At 52.7% G+C, this 21,852-nt stretch overlaps 7 protein-coding genes across 7 annotated transcripts; 3 read left to right on the top strand and 4 right to left on the bottom strand.

Moving 5' to 3' along the window:
• Window positions 1–655: 655 nt before the first annotated feature.
• Window positions 656–2,282, top strand: BROUX77_001255 (uncharacterized protein; the record flags this gene model as incomplete). Its single annotated transcript, XM_073745664.1, has 3 exons — window positions 656–804; window positions 852–1,051; window positions 1,111–2,282. 3 exons carry the CDS (start codon window positions 656–658, stop codon window positions 2,280–2,282), a joined length of 1,521 nt encoding a protein of 506 aa, XP_073609490.1.
• Window positions 2,283–2,523: 241 nt separating this feature from the next.
• Window positions 2,524–3,606, bottom strand: BROUX77_001254 (uncharacterized protein; the record flags this gene model as incomplete). Its single annotated transcript, XM_073745663.1, has 1 exon — window positions 2,524–3,606. One exon carries the CDS (start codon window positions 3,604–3,606, stop codon window positions 2,524–2,526), a length of 1,083 nt encoding a protein of 360 aa, XP_073609489.1.
• Window positions 3,607–4,211: 605 nt separating this feature from the next.
• On the top strand, window positions 4,212–6,376 carry BROUX77_001253 (uncharacterized protein; the record flags this gene model as incomplete). Its single annotated transcript, XM_073745662.1, has 2 exons — window positions 4,212–4,952; window positions 5,018–6,376. 2 exons carry the CDS (start codon window positions 4,212–4,214, stop codon window positions 6,374–6,376), a joined length of 2,100 nt encoding a protein of 699 aa, XP_073609488.1.
• A 236-nt stretch (window positions 6,377–6,612) lies between these two features.
• Window positions 6,613–8,343, bottom strand: BROUX77_001252 (uncharacterized protein; the record flags this gene model as incomplete). Its single annotated transcript, XM_073745661.1, has 1 exon — window positions 6,613–8,343. The coding sequence occupies one exon, from the start codon at window positions 8,341–8,343 to the stop codon at window positions 6,613–6,615; it is 1,731 nt and encodes a 576-aa protein (XP_073609487.1).
• Window positions 8,344–11,154: 2,811 nt separating this feature from the next.
• On the top strand, window positions 11,155–13,478 carry BROUX77_001251 (uncharacterized protein; the record flags this gene model as incomplete). Its single annotated transcript, XM_073745660.1, has 2 exons — window positions 11,155–11,611; window positions 11,674–13,478. The coding sequence occupies 2 exons, from the start codon at window positions 11,155–11,157 to the stop codon at window positions 13,476–13,478; spliced, it is 2,262 nt and encodes a 753-aa protein (XP_073609486.1).
• Window positions 13,479–13,850: 372 nt separating this feature from the next.
• Window positions 13,851–15,668, bottom strand: BROUX77_001250 (uncharacterized protein; the record flags this gene model as incomplete). The annotated part of the gene is made up of 2 exons (XM_073745659.1): window positions 13,851–14,480; window positions 15,024–15,668. 2 exons carry the CDS (start codon window positions 15,666–15,668, stop codon window positions 13,851–13,853), a joined length of 1,275 nt encoding a protein of 424 aa, XP_073609485.1.
• A 1,579-nt stretch (window positions 15,669–17,247) lies between these two features.
• On the bottom strand, window positions 17,248–18,645 carry BROUX77_001249 (uncharacterized protein; the record flags this gene model as incomplete). Its single annotated transcript, XM_073745657.1, has 2 exons — window positions 17,248–18,093; window positions 18,160–18,645. 2 exons carry the CDS (start codon window positions 18,643–18,645, stop codon window positions 17,248–17,250), a joined length of 1,332 nt encoding a protein of 443 aa, XP_073609484.1.
• Window positions 18,646–21,852: the final 3,207 nt, after the last annotated feature.

Genomic DNA, 21,852 nt, shown 5'->3' with positions numbered 1-21,852 from the left:
AACTTGTAATATGTATGTACATCTGTCTTCACGTAATATGCCTTCATTGCTCTGATTATTCTGTGTCCAAATGCCACTGCTTCTACTAGCCCTAACCCTAACCTATTACTTGCTTCATAGAGCTGATCAACTTAGAACTCCACGTATAAGTCACTACCTCGCCGTATCACCAACTAGCAACTACCACTGCATGTGAATATGCCAAAGCTCTAGGCAACCTCCGTCAATAAGCCGCACTGATTGGCTCTTCCAAAAGAAACACAGGTAACTAGCACATTAGAACAGGCAACTGCTGTAAGTGGCAGCCGTTATGTCTCCCATCCAGGGCCAGGCTTCACTTGTTTTTTTTCCTCTTTAACCAGGCCATGCCGCAAGAAAAAAACTTCCCTTCTCCTCTTCTCTTTTCATTCCAATTTTGCCACCAGCCTCTGGTATTTTCCTACGACGAATCTTGGTAGACCTCTTCAGGACGTTATTCTATCGCCATCTTGTACTACCAGGCCAGCCTTCTAACCCTACATTTTGGGTTGCATTTATCCTACAACGGTCCGGTGTCAACACCACGCCCACCGACGCCGTCTCGAGATAGCACCTCTACTTTTTTGAACACTTAAAAATACTGATATTTGTATCTATACTAATAGCCTATCAAATTATGTCTGTCTGTGACAGAGGCCCCTCTGATGAGGACAGAAGCCCTCCATTCTCACACCCTAAAAGCCCTGTCATGGGCATCTTTGTTCACGCCGGTGCTGGATTCCACAGCACACACAACGAAAGCCTTCATCTGGCAGTTTGCAGAAAGTGGGTTATAGCGTCCATTTTGGAGAAACAATACTAATCTCTGGCAGTGCCTGTAATCTTGCTATGGCTGTCCTTCGAGCCGGCGGAACGGCAGTCGAAGCTGCTGCTGCTGCGGTCGCGGCACTCGAAGATTCCGAGTTGACAAACGCTGGCTTCGGTTCAAATTTAACTATAGATGGCCGGGTAGAGGCCGATGCTATTGTTGTTGACCATCTTGGCCGAAGTGGAGCTTGTGGCGCTGTTCCCCGTATGGAAATATCCTCTCCCATCACCAAAAACGCTAAACTAACCCATTTCTCGATTTAGATGTAAAGAATCCTGTACTCCTAGCCAAGATGATACTGGAAACAAGCCAAATTCCCCTTTCTCTTCGTCGTGTCCCGCCAAACCTCCTTGTTGGTAAAGGTGCTGCCAATTTTGCCTATACACATGGCATGTCTCTGTTGCGCAACGAGCTTCTCGTATCGCAGGGTTCTAGGGAACGCTTCATTCGATGGAGGCGGGAGCTTCAACGGGCAGCATACATAGTCAAGCTTAAACGTGAAGAAACCAACGAGGAAATTTCAATGGTTGACGCTCATTACCACTCTCTCCCAATCACCTATTCCGAGCTACCCATACACCGCATATCAGGTTCTTTTGAAAACGACCAAGCCATGTCATCTACGATGAAACCCCAATTGTTTTCCTCATCCAAAAGATGCGAACACACAGCTTCTATATCTGGTTCAGAACCTGCGGCCCCATCATTCGATGCCAATTCCAAAGGGACCAAGGATGCTTCTGCCTCAAATCAAGGCTCCCGCTCGCCAAGCAGCCAATTCCCTAGAAAGCGAGTCTGCAGTGATGTTGATAGAGTCTTATCTGGCATTTATACGCATTTTGAGAGTGCCGTACCCTCTATAAAGGAAGACGATATTGTCGACACAGTTGGGGCCATTGCTATAGACTATTTAGGCAACATTGCCGCAGCTGCCTCGTCGGGCGGAATTGGCATGAAACATCAGGGTCGTGTAGGACCTGCTGCTCTTGTTGGCGTGGGCGCAGCTGTTATTAGCAAACATCCTAACGACGAAGATGGAGTTTCCATTGCAACTGTTACCAGCGGTACTGGCGAACACATGTCAACGACACTGGCTTCTCAGAAATGTGCTGAGCGCATGTATCAGGGGACTCGCCAGGGTGACTCTGGGAGAGACGTCCCCGAAGACGACGAAGATGCCGTCATGGACTCATTTATCAAACAAGACTTTATGAATCATCCCGGCGTCCTTTATTCTCCAGCCCCAGCAGCCATTGGAGTTCTTGCTGTCAAGCAAACTAAAAACGGAGTTTACTTCCACTTTGCACACAACACGGACTCATTTGCCATAGCATCAATGGCTGGCAACGATAAAGAACCGTTGTGTGTAATGTCTAGACGTCGTGCTAAAGCCTCGAATCCGGTTGCTCGAGGCGCCCGCCGGGTGAGGGCATAGCCTTTATGTTTGAGCCACTAACTAGTTTTGTTTTGTCAGTTTAATTGTACTTGGCGTTGGGGTGTTCGAAATGGATTTTCGGCATCAGTTTTTTGGTAGTGTCTAGTCTTTATTCTATTTTACTGCATTATAGTCATGTATGTTTTACGGGAGTGAATTCCACGTGATGAGATGATTCCGTAGAAAGGATGCCTCCAACAGAAGCCCAAGCTCGGGACTGTACCTTTTTTTGATGAATACTCTATGCCCTAGGAGTTGCGCTGCCGGTTTCGTCCCTCGTGCTTCCATTAGCCAAAGCCTTCTTCTTCTTTTTCTTCTTGCGCGGCACAACCGCTGGTTTTGCGCCGTATGAGCCGAGTTGCAGCACTGTGCCACATGTCAAGCACTCTGACTCTGGGGGCACCTCACAAAAGATACTGAGGCAGATGGAGCAGACGAAGCCGGTATCCACCACGGAGCCATGACAGAAGCAGGCAGCACGGAAGTCGACGGTGTTGTGGGAGGCGGGGATCAGCCGCGCAGCAATTTCATTGTCGCTTGAAAAGCCGACCATGAGATACTGGAGAAGACCACGGGGTTCCGGTGCGCGCAGAAAGGTGCCGTTGGTGATGAAGCCGGCTTGCTGGAGGAGGGTGGCGTCGCCACAGAGGGCGAGAGTGTCGATTGAGATGCTGCTATGGGCAGCAGCAAAGACGGCATTCATGGTGGGTATGTATTGCGACGGCTCGGAGTCGGAGACAGAGACGACAAGAATCCGCCCGCTGATGCGTGGCTTGGAGGCGTCCTTTGTGGATTCTTCGTCGGCCGGGCCTGCCTTGGCGGCATTGATGTTGAGAAAGACTCTGTTGATGTAGTTCAGCGCCAGGGTGAGGGCGCCTGACAGTTGTGTGGTGGTACAGCTAATGTCAGCCTCTGTGGTGTTTGCGACGAGCCGTTCATAGCTGCTGATAACAGTATTCTCGACGTGAATCAGCGCGGCTTCCTTGTGCACCGAGCTGGTCTTGGGCGGCGCCTGGGCGTCTTGCATGGCGACATCGCCGTCGGCTTCTATTGGCGCGGGCGCGGGTATTTGTGGTTGCGGATAGAGCCATGCAGCGCAGTTTGTATGTGAAGCGATGATGGCGACTTGGTTCGCCGTGCCCAGAGCCATGTGGGCATTGAGGTAGACCAGGATGTTGGCGATGGCCTTGGAGAGAGGGAGACTGTCGTTGAGCGCAGCCCATGCCCGCGGGTTCGTGTCGATTATTATGGCCAGAATGGACGCGGCTGAGTCGGTGCTGTCGCCGGACACCTCGAAGTGGTCCGAAGCGTCAACGGCGTTCATGGTGGTAGCACGTGGATTAAGGCTTCTGCAATGTAACGGTGGGTGAAGATGCGGCCGATAGACGTGTCTCTGTGGATGGCTGGTCGTGCGCACTGTCTGATTGGAGTCGCCTAGGCTCAGGATTGGTGGGAGACAGCCCAGGTGAAGACTGTTGTCGCGTATGTTGTGTTGCCGTCACTCGCAGCCCCTATGGTCCAAGAGGTGAGGTCGGGCAGGCTGACAGATCGAGATACACGGGCACAAGGCTGCACTGGGCTCAATTAAAAAGCCCTGACACGAAAAGAATTCCCTTGATGCGTCGAGGTGAAACCGAGGTGACGCCAGTTCACGTGACCATGATCTGATCGACATAAATCTCTGATATAAGCTCCGATAAGATAAGCGAACCCATGCTCTGGAGGGGCAGCTCCAAGCTTCTTCTTCTCCGTCGTGTCCACTAACATCCTTTCAACCGCCTTTCCGTTTAATCCGATTTTTGGAGGCTCTGTATTCTTTTGCAGCAACAGCCAGTTTTCATGATTCCATATCCATCGCCATCTGCTCCAATACAACATCTGGCCACAGTCTCTTTTTAGCCCCTTCAACTTGTCTCTACGTTATCCGCCATGGCTTCAGCTACTGGTGCCCCCGCTATCACGTATACAGCCGCCGAAGATGAGACCCAGCTCATCATCGCGCGGCTGATGGAGGGCGGCCAGGAAGACGAGGGCACCTGCAAAGATCTGGATCAGCTGACCAAGTATCTCAGCGAGGACAAGGCAGCCCAGTCCAGCAAAGACTATCAGTCTTTGACTCGCGTGATAGACGCCGAGTGCGTTGACACGCTACTGGGGTATCTGGATATGCGCCAGCCCGACACAGTGCGTGGTCACGCCACACTCACCATGTCGGCCTATTTCCAAGCAGCCGGCGAACAGGGCGCCGAAAACCTTAAGACCTTTTTCTTTGGCCGTGTCAATCGTGGCACCTACGACGACTACATTGTGGCCTTTTGCGTGGCTGCCGCTGCCTTCCCTGTCATCCCTGACGTCACTGCCGAGGTGTTCCTCAAGGAGGGCTTTCTATCTAGTCTCGCCCCCCTGATGAGCCGGAAGTGGAAAAGCCGCAAAGTTGAGACAGCCTGTCTCGAAATGTTAAACGCCGCCTGCATGAACAGCCTTTGCAGAGAAGCCGTTCAGAAGTATTGTGTTGAATGGTTGGACGAAATCGTCGACCAAGACCTCGAGGGCAATCTCAAGCCCAAGGCTACCGAGCCTCAGTTTGACCAACAAGAGGGCTCCATCTCCATGAGGAGACATTCCCAGCAAGTCCAGAAGCTAGCGGCCGTGATTTTGGCGAAGCTTCAGGTGCGTCGGCCCCTTCGCCCATCGTGTCTCATCTATTAGTTGACTGACTGACCAGCAGAATCAAGGCCATCGCTACCCCACCGAGTAATGATCCCGAGAAAAGGGTCACTACAGCTACCATCAGCATCGAAGACCTTTCAACCATGTTTACGGGTATGCTGGTGGAGAATGATCGAGACAAAAGTCACAGCCAGGCCATTGAAGGCCTAGCATACGCCTCTCTGCGACCACAGGTCAAGGAGTCCCTCTCTCGCGATCCCAACTTTTTGAAGAATCTTATCAAGGAGCTCGAAAATGCCCCGCCGCGGTCTCCGTTGACCTATGGTGCCCTTAGCATCTTGGTTAACCTCACACGCTTCCGTCCCATCCTGAGCGACGAGGAGCAAAAGATGAACCAGCTCAAAGCCTATGCCAATGCAGCAGGAAAACTGGCAGCCCCTAATCCCTTGGACGATGACAGCCACGTCGAGGAGCGCTGCAAGCGGGTATTCGAGGCTGGCATTGTCCCCGTGCTGGTCACCCATAGTAAAAACGGATCACCTGCCTCGCTGCTGTTGGTTGCAAACATTATAAACTCCATCGCTTCCAACAAGACAACACGAGGTAACCTGGCGCAACAGGGTGCTGTTCGCTTGTTACTCGGTATCTGGGCGGCTCTTCCTGAATCGCAGGAAGTGGGTAAATACATGGCATCACATGCCCTTGCGTGGATCCTCATCAGTACCAACCCGGCCATGGTGTTTGGTGGCAACAGCAACATCTCACAGCACATGGCGATCCCACCGCTCCTTACACTTTTAACGCCTGATGAATCGTCAGGTCGCAGAAATCTACTCCCTACATTTGAAGGCCTCATGGCTTTAACCAACCTAGCATCCATGAATGACACCGACACTCAAAAGGTAATTATTCGTAGCTCGTGGGGCAAGATTGAGGATCTAATGCTAGCCAACAACCCCATGATATGCAAAGCGACAGTTGAGTTGGTATGCAATCTAGTGCAGGGACCTGACGGAATTGCACTCTATGCCGATGGAACTCCGCAGGCCAACAATCGCCTGCACATTATGCTTGCTCTAGCCGATGCCGAGGACGAAGGCATCCGCAGCGCTGCCGGAGGCGCACTAGCCTCGATTTCCAACTTTGACGGAGTCATTGATGGCATCCTGTCGCGTGAAAAGGGCCTTCGTACCATCATTGGCATGTGCGACGAGGAAAACGAGGATCTCCGCCACCGCGCTGCTGTCATCATGTATAACATGCTGTCGGCTGACTCGGCGGCGGGCGAAAGAGCGAGAAAGCGGGTACAGGAGAGCAATGGCGTACAGGTTTTGATGGCCTGTGCAAAGACCAGCAGACGGCCTGAGGTGATTGAGGTGATTGTGGGGGCACTCAAGATTCTTTTGGAGAACAAGGATGCTTAAGCCGTAAATGAATGGCTGAGGCAACCCGTTACTTTTGAGTCCTGGCATCAGATGGAAAGATGAACATACATGTCAAGATTACCAGTGATGCTATACAAGCTGCAGTAAATTTTGTTTGGGGTTTAGCACCTCATGTGACAGTTGATTCAATGATTCCGCTTGATTCTAAAGTCATGATTGGAAGATTCATAGTGTCTAATCTACAAAAGATAACTACACTTTGTAAAGTAACCACATTACACAGCCTCCGTAGGCTTCTTCTCTACCCTAGACATAACGCAAGCACCCTCAACATGTCCTGTCTGCGGAAAGAAGTCGAAGCCGCGCAAACTCTCAACCTCGTATGTGTAGCCCTCGGAGTCCTCGCCGCCGCGCACCAAAAAGCCGACATCGCGGGCCTGGGTATGCACATTGCAGGAGATGTAGATGATGCGCTTCGGCGCAAAGCGCAGCAGCTGACTTAAAAAGTCCTCGTCGCAGCCCTTGCGCGGCGGATCAAGGATGACCAGCGTCTCGTCGGGCGCATACGTCACGCTCTTGAACAGTTCGCCAGCGTCGGCAGCAATGAACGAGCAGCGCTCGTCAGACATGCCGTTGAGGCGGGCGTTGTCACGCGCATATGTGATGGACTGCTCGGCAATGTCGATGCCGACGCTGTTGACGAACAGGTCCGACAGCGAGATGGTGAATAGGCCGGAACCCGAGTAGGCGTCGATTAGGTATTTGATGGGCGAGGTCTCGGCTGTCGTGGACGGCGGGTGTACGTTGGCTCGCACGTACTCGGTGAACGGCTTCAGGATGGAGTTGTTGTTTTGGAAGAACGAGCCGGCCGGGTTCGTGAAGAGCTTGCCGTTGACGTACTCGGTGGTCATGGCAAGCGCATTAGTCTCGTACGTCTTGACATCAACAAACTCCCCCTCCTCGGCCATGACGGTGTCCACATCGTTGATCTCGGCAGGAATCTCGGCACTGCCCTTGGGGTATCGCTTGGTGTTTTCACGCACCAGCAAGGTTGCGCCGCGCGAGTATTGGTCTATGTTTTCAGCCACACGTTTGCGCTCGTTGATGACGCCCTTGCGCACCACAGGCGTACCGATGGGGCAGTCTTCAATGTCCAGCACCTTGCGGCGGCCCTTGAGCATGAAGCCAATATCTGGAACGCCGTCAAACTGCGGTTTCTTGCCGCTGCGCTTCAAGGCGCGGCCGCCAGGGGGGCCGTCAAAATGGGGCGTCAACTTGGTCCGGTAGCCAAACTGGAGAGGGCTGCCGATGGTGTCGCCAACAGGCACCGGGAGATTGATCCCAGAGAAATTCAAAAATGCCTTTTCAACAATACGCTTCTTGAGACCTAGCTGGTCGGCGTAGTCGAGCATCTGAAACTGGCAGCCACCACACTTGGAAAAGTATTGGCATTGCACGCGGGAGTCATCGCGGCGCGGCGACGGTGTTACGACACTAATGAAATCGGCCATGGAGTGCTTGTCTGGGATCAAGTGGCGCACAACCTTTATCCGCGCCACATCCCCAGGAACGACAAAGGGCACGGTATAGATTTGGGTGATGTCGGAGTCCTTTTGGATGGCTAGACCGTCGCCAGTGGAAGAGAGCTCATGCACCTCGACATCAATTTCAGAACCAGGCGCAGGCAGGGCACTGAAATCTACGGGCGCCTCGGGGTTGATGCCTCTCTCCTTCATAAGCGCAAGCAGATCCATGCGCAAAACATCCTCGGAAGAGCCCTGGGTAATGTTCTTCTCGCGCTTCGTCTTCTTCTTCCACGGCCGGCCGCTTTGGGGCTTGGCGCGCTTCTGCGGGGCAGTACACGGGGGAGCTGCGTCAGCCATGATGTGGAAGTGTGTTCTGTGGTGAACGGGAGACGAGAAGTGCAGATGGAGCGATGCAGAGAGTCCGACTCGAGCTGGTGGTCTTGCGAAGGCACGTTCTAGGAGCCGGAGAGCCAAGCGCATAGGCGGTCAATGTCGGGTGGAGCGTCACAAGAGCTGCGTATGAGTGCGGATAGAGCAATGGAAGGGTTATTAGCCAATGGAGTCTCCCAGAAATGGTTCAATGGGCATCAAATCGCAGGCAGTGTTGGTGCATCTCACATCGTCACTCTCATGGCTATGGCTTGTCGTCTAAAAAAAAATTAAGCAGTAGCTTGAAGCGCAGCTTCTCATTGGCCGATAAGAGGGTCTGGCTGACTCGTCAAGAATTTGCTGTTGTTGATTGGCTATGATAAAAAGCCCGTAGAAGCCCATAGGAAGTTGGCAGCTGGCAGTGGGGCTTATCGTTCATCTTATCTTGCTATCTTCATAAAGTTATTCGTACAAATGCTACAGCCCGGCATTGAGAAGTTTGTTGAATTTTAGCTTGTGATTCTTGTGTGATTGCCAGGATCAGCAGGCAGAGATGCAGGAAGAGTCTGAGCAGAAGTTTCCGATCAAGACATGGACGGCGACAAGGGACCGCTGCGGTGTGGCGGCGGTGCGGGAATAAAGATGATGGGGAAGGGAAGAAGGAAGACGCAAGAAAAAGGCGCAGCGAGAGGAAGACTGCAAATGACGCCGAGTGACGGCATGGGGAGCCGGTGCGAATGGCTGGGCGGACCGGGCAGACCGGGCACAAGGGCAGACAAGTGCTACCAGTACGAGCAGGACGTGCTAGTGTGTTCCTGTCCACATATGCGGCCAAGATGGAGAGTCTGGACATCCGGCACGTCCTACGCGCCGCCCAATGAAATGCGCCCCAACCAGAAGCCAGAGCCCATGTGTTCCTTTCAACGCACAACAAAGGTCCGGCTGGCTCTGCACCCACTCGCTCACTGTCCTTGGTGTGTTTTGTCGCCCAGGCCAGACGCAGACCGCGCCCCGGCCATGATCCCTTGCCTTGCTCGTCCATTTGCCCTTGATCCATACATGCTAGACTGTATCTGACAATGTTGATCCTTGAGCCGTGGCCAAGGAGCACGGACAGCAAGATGCGGTGGCAGCCGTGATGCTCTACAGGAATCGACTCGCCCTGTCATTTGTTGGGAGCGCTGCTGGCTCGGCTTGTGGCGTGTCGTGCTATTTTTTTTCGTCAACATCGCACTATCAACGCCGAAACAGGCCCGTCACATGATGGACTATCGGCATTGCCTAGACTGCTTCTGGCGGCGCCTGTTTTGGGGCGCGTCTCATGACTCGCAGCCGCTGGCTATTTTGATATGGTGAACTAACGACTAGCTGGAATGACGACAGTGCATGGTGGTTTGTTGAGAACAAGGGCTCTAGGCTGGTGCTACAGGGCTTCCAGCACTGCCCTGCAGTGTTCTGGCGGCCAAGTGCCCTGCTGAACCCCCTGTTGCCACGGTTGCTACAGGCGTTGTTAGCCCTGCAGGATCGCATAATGCTTTGGGGCTTTGGGGTTGAGGTCTTTTTTTTGTCTTTTTTTTGGCGTGGTTCAGACTAGTCAAGTCTGGGCAGTTGCCGTTGCCGTAACTGCTCTTTAGGCAGGTCCTTGCCAAATTACACACAACTATAACTATAACTGTGATGTGATGGTGGGCATCGCACCATCCTTGTGCTTGCGTCTGCCGAGGCAAGCAACTTCCATTCTAAGGAAAAGAAAGCACAAGAACTGGGCGAGGAAGCTTCCTGATACAGCCCGTGTCACAAAAAGGCTGTACTTGCACTGACATACGTAGGTTCTTGCTTCGTTGGGTGGCCGGTGGATGGGGGAGGAGCGTGTTTACCCGGCTCTTTCTCTTTTCAGCTTAAGGGTTTTCCTTCCATCACGAGATTTAACGGGCTCGTCATTTTTTTCTTTTTCTTCTTCTTCCTTTTCGCCCTTGTCTTCTTCTGCTCACTTTCGAGCCCATCATTGGCGCATTTCTTTTCGCCGTGGTTTCTGTCGCCCGGCCCCTTCCCACCATCAGCTGCTTTATATTTGCACTTGTGCCCGTATACACCCAATCAGCTCCCGCAGCCAACACTCCCCTCTTTGCCCCCAATCCTCAACTCGGCCCCTCTATCGATAGCTCTTCTGGCCTATAGCCCTCTGTAAGTTAATCTCAACGGCGGCTAATATATTGCCTCCCTCTGCTACGCCAACAATTGTCACCCTTTGTTTGTCTTGTCGCGTTTGTCGACAAGTTCTAGGCCTTGGTGAAAACTCCTGTACATCCTCCTCCGCCCTCGCTTCTGGTTGTCTCAATCAATACAGTCTTTGTCTCTCTTTGTTTTCTCGTTTTCTCTGCACTTTGGCCTTGTTTTCGCTTGCCACTAGTCAAGTCGCCTCTTCCTTTCTTGGCTGAACTTTTTTCCTTGCCATAAAGTCCTGATGCCGCTCCGCTTCTCTGCGACTTTGCCTTTCTTGTTCCACCCATCTCTTCATTGTCGACTTTCCTGTTCCTATCCCTTGATTGCCAGTTCGGGATTCCAAAGACGCACTCTAACTGTTCGCGACTAGTTTATGTGAGACGCTACAACTCTAGAAATCCGCTCGCAGACACTCCGCAGGCCGAAGACGCATTCCACCCACCAATCCGTCCCATTTGACATCAGATTACATTGCATCACACCAGAATCGGACCAGATTCGCATATCCAATCTCTATACAAGCAGACCTACACCTGCCAGCCCCCCGACCGCTCCAGCTTTGGTTGCTCTGGCTTGGTTCCCAACGCTTCAGAGTCCCGGCCTTGATATATCCATCCCGCCTGCCAGATCTACAACCTGGTTTCCACCCTCGCTTTTGTTTGACCACACACCCAGGACCATTCAACTACGTTGCCCAAGATGCAATACGTGCGAAATCTTAGCGACTCAGTGTCCACAGCGTGGAACTCCATCAACCCTGCCACGCTCAGCGGTGCCATCGACGTCATTGTCGTTGAGCATGAAGATGGCTCTCTCTCCTGCTCGCCATTCCATGTTCGCTTCGGCAAGTTCTCTCTGCTGAGGCCGTTTGAGAAAAAAGTCGAGTTCAACGTGAATGGTGTCAAGCAGGACTATTCCATGAAGCTCGGCGAAGGTGGCGAAGCCTTCTTCGTCTTTGAGACTAGCGACAACATTCCGCAGGCTCTACAAACATCACCACTCGCTTCCCCAGCCACAAGCCCTCAAATATCGCCTGCAAAGGTTGACGACCTACAAGAAGATCCCGACTCTTTCAACTTGGACGACAGCTCGACAACCAACACTAGAAGGTCCCCCAAGGTTCTGGCTACCTCTTCGGCTGATTTAAACGATGCAGGTAAGGCTAGAAAGTCGCCTCATTCAAAATACTCTCCTCTGACAACCCATATTTCTCTCTAGGCTCACTCACTTCCCTGTCCACTTCACCGCTGGACTTCCACCTAGGACGGGCAAAGTCTGATGACTGGAAGACTCTCAAAACAAACATTCCTCTTAGCAACGAGAACCTTCGCAACTCAGCCCGCCAAGAAGCCCACGCTATTCAACCACTAAGCAGGGGAAGCGCCTCCCCTCTAACAGAGCAGTCGCAAGCCTTACTTCCCTATGCTTCTCGGGAAGTCATTGACAGAGCCCTAACTCTTTCCCGAGAACTTTCTGCGGCCAACATACCTAGCCAGGTTACCGAGACTGGTGACCTTATGCTCGACATGACTGGCTTCAAGAGCAACGAGGAAGATGTTCTAAGAGCTGAAATTCTAGCACGCAGAATTCTCTCCGAAGAACTTGACGGCAACCATGACATTGGTGCCCTGTTTGGCCTAGACGAGCATGGCAATCTCTGGATCTACCACAGCGAAGAAGCCAAAGAGGCAGCGATGAAGCGCACTCTGGATGCCGCCATGCGCCCCGAAAACGGCGTCTCGGCAGATGCTGCTTCTGACCCGGGCTACCAGAGTGATGGTAGCGATATCTCGGCTCCATCCCACCATCACCATCTCTCTCATACCCACCGTCGCTCAGAGTCTGATACCGGGCCTATGCAATTACAGTCGAGAACCTCCACGTCTGCGTCCGACATTGCCCCTGCAGGTGATCCTAACCGGAACTATGCCAAGACTCTGCGTTTGACCAGCGATCAGCTCAAGGCTCTCAACCTGAAAAATGGCGAGAATGTAATGAGCTTCACAGTGAACCGTGCCACATGCCAGGCTTACATGTTCCTCTGGAAGTACGACTCGCCCGTTGTTATCTCGGATATCGATGGCACTATCACAAAATCGGATGCTCTGGGGCACGTGCTGAACATGATTGGCCGTGATTGGACACATTCAGGCATTGCCAAACTGTACAGTGATATCGCTGCCAATGGATACAACATTATGTATCTTACTTCCCGATCAGTGGGACAGTCTGATACTACTCGCGCATACCTAAACGGTATCGTTCAAGACGGATATCGCCTGCCTCGAGGCCCGACTATCCTATCGCCTGACAGAACCTTCCACGCCCTGCGCCGTGAGATCTACTTGCGGAAACCTCACATTTTCAAGATGGCCACGCTCCGCGACATCCGTAACTTGTATGGATCGGAAAGCCGGCCATTCTATGCTGGATTTGGTAACCGTTTGACTGACCAAATCTCGTATCGTACTGTGGACGTGCCACGCAACCGAATCTTCACCATCAACTCAAACTCCGAGGTATCAATGGACCTACTGAGTCTTAACACGCTCAAGATGACATACATGAATATCAATGAAGTTGTCGACCATTACTTCCCCGCCGTGAGCACCATGGTCAAGGGTGGCGGCGAAGAGTTCACCGACTTTACATACTGGCGCGAACGGCCGCGCGAACTGGACGAGTTTTCATTCACATCTTCTGAAGGTGGAGAGGATGAAGACGAAGAAGACATGGATGATGAAGAAGGGGCTGACGAGTACATGGACGATGAAGATGTGGAAGAGGACGAGGGCGAAGACGACATAGAGAGCGATGCTAGCATCGAGGAGGAAGACGAGTACGACGATGATGACGAGGACCTGGAGCACAGTGTCCATGATCTCGTCGAGTCAGCGGCCGATGCTGCCAAAAAGGCACTGAACGCGAACAACACGCCCTTGTTACCTAACTCCGTGCAGGACGTTAGTGCCCAGCTGATTACTGGCGTCAAGAACCTGTCTGTATCCAGGGACCAGGCCTAATCTTGATTTTGTTGGTTGAATTTTGCAGGGAGGGGGAAGCATGTTTCTGCACTCTATATGTCGTCGTTTCCAAGGTATGATGGTGGTGGTTCTATGAGTCTCCGTTTATTTTGAGCGAGCGAGCCTGTTTCTTTCTTTTTTTTTTTTCTTTTTTTTCATATCTCTCTACTGCATATTGCCGGCATCAACGAACAGCCAATGTTTGTTTTGTGGTTTTCCTTTCTTCTTATTTCTACTATTTTCCTTGTTCTTCCATCACACTTATCTGTAGATGTATCATGCATGTCGTCATTCGTGTTCTCATGCCCACCTTGCTCTGCCGGCCCTATCAAGGCCAACACAACCAAGAACCCGACACCGTCCGCCGCAAATCTACGCAGGCCTCTGCCATTTATCCAGCATCGACACCTTCCAATCACGAAACTCCCGCGCCTCGGCCGGCAAAATCTCGAAGCCGCGCTGCAGCGTGCGCAGCGCGTCCGCGATCGCCTCGCGCGGCCAGACCAGTTCCTGCACGTCCGAGGTTGCGCCGTCAAGCAGCCTGTCCGCCTCTGCCCTGCTGACCATCTTGAACATCAAGCGCATGGCCGAGACGGCCTCGCCGGCGCCCGAGGCCGAGTACGTTGTGCTGGGGTTCATGATCCAGAGATGCAGGAGGAGGGGATCGCTCGCCGCCGCCGCCGCCGCCGGTGCCTCCTCGCCGCCCGCGCTGCTAATCACCCGCGCCGCAGGCACCAGCACCGACTTGGCGTAGCCTGAGCGCGCCATGCCCGCCAGCAAGCTGGCAGCCAGACACGCGGTGCTGGCGGGCGGCGCGACGCTGCTGGGCGTGGTAACCTGCCACTTGAACAGGGCGATGGAGGCGCGCTGGGCGTCGTGGCTGCCGAGGCGGCTTGCGCAGTGGGCGCAGTGGACGGGCGTGGGCGGCGGGCGAGCAAAGGACTGCGGCGCGGTCGTGGTGGCGGTGTCGGGGATGTCCGGCGGTGTCGGGGTCGGCGAGAACTGCAATGGCGTCAGCCGAGGTGATCCCGTGCGGGCTGTTTAGCATAGACATTTCAGAAGATATAGAGAATGTAGGGAAAGGACTTGTTTCTCATCGTATATCCGGCCGGGGGGGGGAGCCTGCGCATGCCTTGGGCACAGGCCCCGGTCTGTGATGCCGGAATGCAGGGAGATTTCAACGACGCATGCCGGCCTTCATTTGCGCGCAAAGCCGCCCTATGCAGGACAGTCCGCAACGCAGCAGAATCGGCCGGCACGCGAGTGGGAGTTTTGCTCTCGGGGCTTTGTATCGGCGGCCGTGCTACAGGGCAAATCGTGCTGCCGGACAGACTCGTTCACATGCGTGAAAGAGCTTGGGCAGGACGGGACACGGCCACCTTCTTTGAACCCCGCTGGTCGGCCAAGCCATGGCCAAGATGTGCCAACGGGCCAGCCAGCTTTGCCTGGTTCTGAGGCTTCAACATGCACCTACGCGGACACACATGAACATCATAATACGGCCAGCTGCGCGCCGCCGTAGCTACACTGTGGTCTTCGTCTTACCTTGACACCCTGCACGTCATCCTCCACAAGCAGGAACGACGTCAAGTCTACAAACCCCACGCCCTTGCGCGCCACGATAGTCGCATTCGCACCATACGCGCGCTCAGTCAACCGCTCCTCCCGGCCGTCTGCCGCATCAGCCGGCGGTACATGCGGCTTATGGCAGTGCCAAAACTCCATCATCTCGGCCCAATTCTCGCTCGGCAGATCCTTCCACTCGCGCAGCGCACTAGCAGGCACCACGACGGCCTCGCACGCGCGGCAGCGCACCTCGGCGCCGGCGCGCAGATCGCGCGCCTCCCACGGGACGTCGTGCAGTTCGTGTGCATAGTGCGGCAGCGCGACGGCCGGCGCCAGCGGCAGCTTCCAGGCGGCGCTGCGGCGCGCTGACGCGGCGGATAACGCGGGCGCCGTCAGCGGCAGGTCGACGGGCGCGTGCGCGCTGGCGGCCGCGGGCAGCAGGAGCGTCTGGGTGTGGGCGCCGTGCGAGACGAGCAGGCGCTGGCCGCCGTCGGCCAGGCGCACGCGCGTCGAGGCGTCGGCGGGCGTCGCGAGGCGGATGTGCACGGAGATTTGGCGCAGCGTTGCGAGCAGCTCGGCGTAGATGGCGACGGGAGAGTCGGAGGCGGCGGTTGGCGTGGTCATCGTGGGTGTGTGTGGTGTGTGGTGTGGGCTGTGTGAATGCACGCAGGGCTTCAGGAGCTGGTGGCTCCACTGAGGGATAAACAGCGCGGGAAATTACGGCGGTGGAGATCCTCCCCGAAGCCAAGAACAAAAGGAACAAGAAGAGGAACAAGAAAAAAAAACACAGCCGGCGCTCACAACCCAGTCGTTCGTTGTTGGATGGAAAGCTGGAGCGGCTGAAGAGTCTACGAGAAATGGAGATCTTCCTCGCTTTGGCCCTGGCGAGCTTGTCGACAGCCCCCATGTGGGGTTGTGGAGCCTAGGGTATGCATGTGTAGATTAGCCTTGGATCAGCCGGTCTCTGGGGTTGTCGATGTCAACTTCAACTTGTGCGACAGCTAAACTGGCACAACTACAAGTTAGTTAGTTAGTGTAAGAAGCGAAGAAGACGTGTGCGTGTGTATGATAATCTCTGTGGTGGTGCGTCCAACAGAGCCCCGATGCTTTTGCCCGCCAACCTTCCCCATCCCCATTCTTATTATCACCCTCTTGGGCAAATATAAACGAGACCCAACACCTCCACGCAAATACTCGCAGTTAGTGTTGACGTCCTAAACAAACCCACAAAGTCTCTGCTTACTGTCCAAACACGGAAGACTTCAAGGCGGATGTAACCCACGTCTATTCCCGACCAGGGCAAGCCAAGTTGCCCAAATTTAACTTTTCTTTTTTTCCCGACGACAACGACGCGCGCAGATCAGGGCCGCCCCTTCAACCCTTCAACCCTCCTCCCCCTGTCAGCGCTCGGAGTTTGCGACGTGGTAATCTTAACCCGCTTTACCGGGGGAAAACAAAAAAAAAAGTCGCGACAGGTCAAAGAAAGGTTTGACGCGCTCGCTCTTGAACCTGTGAACCGAACTTGACAACAACAAGGGGGAGGGGTCTGCTTGTAAATACATCCCAACCGGGCCGGGCCTGTGCTTTCTGCCATACTGAGAGCAGACCCAAGCTATCTGTCTGTCTGTCAAAAGTCCGCCATTATCAAGATCCTTTTATTAGTTGTCTGGGCGAGCAAGACCCCTCGGTCTCGGACTGACTAACCTGGCCCGCCATGTTTAGTAACCGTCGTCGCAAAGGACTATCCATGGCAGGTTGCATTCACTAGAGCTCGATGGAATAGATGTTCAATCAAAAAGTGAATTTGTGCTTATCATATATATACACAAGCTAAAAGAAAAAAGCTATCTACATGGTAGTAGTTGACATGGCCATGCCTGCTAAATATCAAATCCGAAAACAAAAAGGCATAAATATCACATCAAAGGTGATTTTGCCTATAGCCCAAACACCGCGCTATGGAAAGCAAAGGGGGAATATAAACTAGGAAAGGGCAAATGCATGGAGAAAAAGAAAGAACCGAGGAGGATATCAGATGGTTGAGCGAGTATCGAATCGATCGAAGCGCGACGTGATAACCAGACTGTGTGGTATAGTATGGTACAATTGGGCCGCAATATTGAAACACAAAGGAAAGATGTCGTTATGATGTGTGAAGTTTGTTGCTAATTTTTTGGGTGGGTGGGGGGTTTTCTTTTTAGTTTTATGCGAGTTCGGCCAAGGCAGATTCCGCCAGGGCCTTGTACTTGCCGGCATCGAACCGGCGACGCTGCCAATTGTTGGTGCGCAAGCGCTCAATGCGTGCCTTGATATCAAGGCTTCTCATCTCCAAGCTATCCTTGAATGCATCGATCGGTGTTGAGCGGCCTGAAGACATGGGAGTCGAGTTACCATGTCCGTTCTCGGGGTCAGAAATTATGGCCTCTACAGAAGCCAAATGAGAAGCAACCTCGGAACGCAAAGAAGATAGGAGCGCGCAGAAGCGTCCTCTAGTCATGTCTGCGTCGGAAAAGAAAGGATTCGACTCGAATGCAGGCGAGCTTTGAGATGAAGATGGAGAAACCGGCTTAGGCTGTTTCAATGCTGAGGGAGGCATGGTGGTGATGTGCATTGGTACACGGGGAATAATTACAGGCTCCGGTGATTCACGTCCCAGGAACTCGTCGAAACCAAGGGTTGGGGAGTCTGGGCGGATAACAGGGTCTTCCAGGTCGCAGCTAAAAGTCACGCGTTTCTTGATGGGAGGCGGGGCAGGCATATCCTTGGGGTCCTCCAGCGAGCAGATGGAAGGGCTGCGGGATGATGAGCAGATGGATGACATGGGAGTGTTGATGCTAGAGGCAGTAGAGACAGAGAGACGACGCCAGGACTCGGACATGCTGTCATCGGCATCTCGGAGCATCTCAGAAGCCTTCTGGTAGTAAGAGCGGGCCTTTTTCAGCAGAGACATGCGGAAGATTGATGATGAAGGGAGTGAAAGCGCATTGGCTTCCAGGGCACTCGCGGCATAGAAGTTCAAGCTGATGACGTAGACAGACTCTACTTGTGACTACGGTGCTTTGTGTTAGTTGAGACTTGGGAGAGTACATGGGATATAAGAGTTGGAATGACGTACAAGATCGCGCACGTTGTCTAGAATTTCAGTGCACCGGGAAGCACATGCTCTGAAGCGGCGACCAAGGAACTGGCGCTTCACCTCTGCAATGACTTTGCACCACTCGGAAGCAGTGTAGGGTATTGAAGGCAAAGGCGTGGGCATGGCACGGCGGTTTTTGGGTGAAGGAGAGCCAGTCAAAATGGAAGTGGAGAAGGACGAGGAGGGCGAGGTGCAAGATGCCCTTGAGGGGGCTCTCTCAGGTGACATGGCAGAGAAGGATGTCTTTCGAGTTGGTGATGAGAGCTTGGGAAATGAGCCAGTTCTAGGTGAGGGCTCGGGGAGAGGGAAAGAGACACCCATTACAGTAGAGAAATCCAGAGCAAGGGGAGTGCGAGGAGAGCTGGGCATGGTGGCGCTGGTGGGAGAGAAGCAGACTGAGCGACGGTTCGGTGACGATGAAGGCTCAATTTTGGTGTTCAACACCAACGGAATGAGACCCGGCATGGTGAGCGGCGAGGTAAATGGCGAGAATAGGCGGAACTATCAGGTGTTGGATGTGAGGTGTGAGGATGGTACAGAAATAAAGGTGCCAGACAGTCAGTGGTTGATGAGAGTTGAAGCGTCTGTATAAGTGGTGACTGGGAGACAAGACGAGAGATGCAGGAAAGGGTAGTTGAGAAGAATTTTGGAGGGAGAAGAGAACGACAATGGACGGGATGAAGCCATCAAGCCCAGCCAGGGACGGCAGCCATTAAGTATAAGAAGGGGAGTAGGGCGGGGGGGCAAGAGCAGAGCAGTGGCAAACGCAGATGGCAGGAAGGAAGCAGGTTACAGGAGGCAAGAAGCAAGAATACAAACGGCCTGTGTGGGATGGGAAGGACCTAGAAAACCAGCAACGGTTAAATGTTTGCACAGGTTGATGCTCAGGTAGGGACAGGGATCCTTCCATGGTAGTTCAGGGGGGTCCCATACACATGGGGAGGACGGGCAGCAATTCAGGGTGGGAGGGAAGAACGGCTTGGATGGGGGACGACAAGGGGGTTGTGGCAGGGGTTGTAAAATACGATAAATTCAACAGGTGAGCAGGGGATAGCAACATGACAAAAAAACCTGTGGTTTGGTGGCAAGGCTCGTCCGGAGACAACAGGACAGAGTCACGGCAACCGATGTGCTCTGGGCAGTGGCCGTGGCTGCGGATCTCGCAGAGGCGATGATTGCAGGCGAATCGGGTCAAGAATACAAAGGGAGCCAATAGCAGTGGCCGATAGGCCCAGCAGCAGCCGAATTCCAAAGGGAGCCTTCCAGTATCCCGCTAGGCAAACGGTGATAGACACGAGTACTAGCTACTTGTGGTAGTTGACTACTTGTAGCACTTGTAGCACTTGTAGTACCTGTGCTTCTCTCCAAACGAAGAGCCAGTTGTCCAATAGTTGGCGAAAAACGCGTGGCACGGCACATGAACACACTAAAACATGCGGGCAAAAAAGGGTGCCCATTGTGCAAGTTCTTACCTCGTCCAAGCAAACATGAAAGCACGCAAGATTTTCTTCCACGCAACTACATAACTTGTTATGCAATAACTAGCTAGTTATACAGGTAACTGCCTACAGGTATATCTGCATGTACTGGCGATCGTACCTGCGTGCAGATATAGACATGTCGACACGAGAATCAAGGAGACTGAGTACATACATTTCCTTCAACTAACCCAAATGCAAAGGTAACTATAAAACCCCATTCCTTGCGTCTATCAAGTAAAGGTTCGACAATGTGAAACCTCTGACATGCTGTATTATAGCAGGTGCAGGGAAGCAAAGGACTGCACCAATTAAAACATGCAAGTAAATGAAGGGTGAAAGCCAATATGGAGGCACGGGAAACAACGTGAACCCAGGGAAGTGACTCTTTTTTTTTCTTTGGCATCGCTCTTCCCTTCTTCGGCTGTCACTTTTTTCTTCGCTGGTAGTGCTTACCTGGTCTCTCCCCTTATCGTAGGCGTAACTATCGTGATGGGGGTTGTCTTGGTTCTGCGTCCTTTTGTTTCGCATGGTAGTTGCTTGACGCGGGAGTGGAGACTTTGGTCCCTGGCAAATACATACTTGACTTCAACTTCACACATAGAATTGCGACAGTTAGCTAATTGGCGAGTATACTCCTCGTGTATCTACTTATACATATACGAAAGATTCACATTGCATTGCACGTGGATCCATTGAAGCAGCTGGCAGCCTGTCTTAGTCTGCTATGCTATGATGTGAATACAGCATCCAGCTGTCCCACTCATGCTTGTTCTCCTGGGTCTGTCTGCTTTGTTCCCAAGGGGCTGGACGCCTGCTAGTTTGCTGGTCCGTGTTGAGGTATTCCGTTACCCAACCGCCTTGGTCTTAATACACACTGCCTGGCATATATCACACGGCGTGGGAACGCATACGTACGGCTCAGCAGCTATGGCCGCGGTATTAAGAAGTCGATGTCAATATCAGAGCTGTACTAAGGCGAATCTAGATGTGCTACCAACAAGAGGGGAAGCTCCCTTGACTGCTCTTGGATAAGACGTATGCAGTGTAGTTCTATATGTGTGTCCATAATGCAGAAAGAACAGCAAGTTGAAAGAAAAGATTTCATTTGTGCACGTAACACTAATGAAGCAGCACATCTTAGCATGATGGCGATAGCGAAACGAGCAACTCCACGTACAAACTGCGTGGGCAGCTTTCTCTCTATGCAAGGTATACCTGAGCTTGTATACATCAAGTATAGCCATGTCTATGTGCATAGTTATTGGCGCCTTTTTTTGTAATTTAATCGTCTCCCTCGCCTGCTGCTGTTCAGCTTCGCGGGTATATGCATCGAGGCTTCCGGGCTCTGCGGAACTACAGCGTGCAGCCGGTCTACAGGCCCTGCTCTGTACGATGGGGCGGCTCCCTGGAGAATGGACTTCAGCTGTGAAATTTTCTTTTTGTGAAATTGGTTGCTCGTGTGCTGGCAGTGGGATGACTTGTTTTGTTTGGTTGTTTTTATGTCCGAATCAAGGGATGATTTGCTTGTGGTGACGGCTTCATAAACAAACACTTGTGTTGTTCGTTTGCTTCCTCCTCACATTGATATATCGTCACTATCCCTCGCTGTGGAATGTGTCACAGGGCTTCCAAGTGGCATCGATTCTTCGTATAGACTAAGAGTCGCGGCCAGGGGAGAGAGATGTGTCTCGAAGCGCATTGGTCTCGCATTCTCTTGTTCATTCTTCACCTGTCATGCTATGGTTCACTTCTGGCTCACACTTCCCTTGCTTCAGATTCTGCCTCAAGCTTAACTCTGTTGGTGATGGTCTGTTTGCACTTGTTTGTTCTGTTGGTAAACAGATTTCATAGATTGCGTTTATTTAAACTCATGGAAAGATGTTTGACATGAACACGTCACGTCAGGAGTTTGTTCGTAAAGGATCTTTTTGTGGTGATTATGTGACTAGTTGGTTGTGGAAATGCAAAACAATACCCATGCACTTTGTGCAAAGCGTATCAACTTTAGGTAGTCCTGTCACTGCTGGGTAGGGTTAAAGCCTGCCGAACCCTGGAACCACGAGTGCAAAGTGAGGGCTGTACATTAACAGGTTCACTCTCTGGCTCTAGGGCTTCCTGGGTATCAGCATGGAACAAAGGAGGCGTTTGGTGGGAAATGAGGTTGGTGACGGATAACAACAAGCTGAAAACA

Source organism: Berkeleyomyces rouxiae, assembly GCF_048999995.1.
Source record: "Berkeleyomyces rouxiae strain 22BRR77 chromosome Unknown BrBRR77_ptg000001l, whole genome shotgun sequence".
NCBI lineage: Eukaryota > Fungi > Ascomycota > Sordariomycetes > Microascales > Ceratocystidaceae > Berkeleyomyces > Berkeleyomyces rouxiae.
The sequence above is the reverse complement of the archived record's forward strand: the minus strand, read 5'-3'. Positions and strand labels throughout refer to the sequence as shown.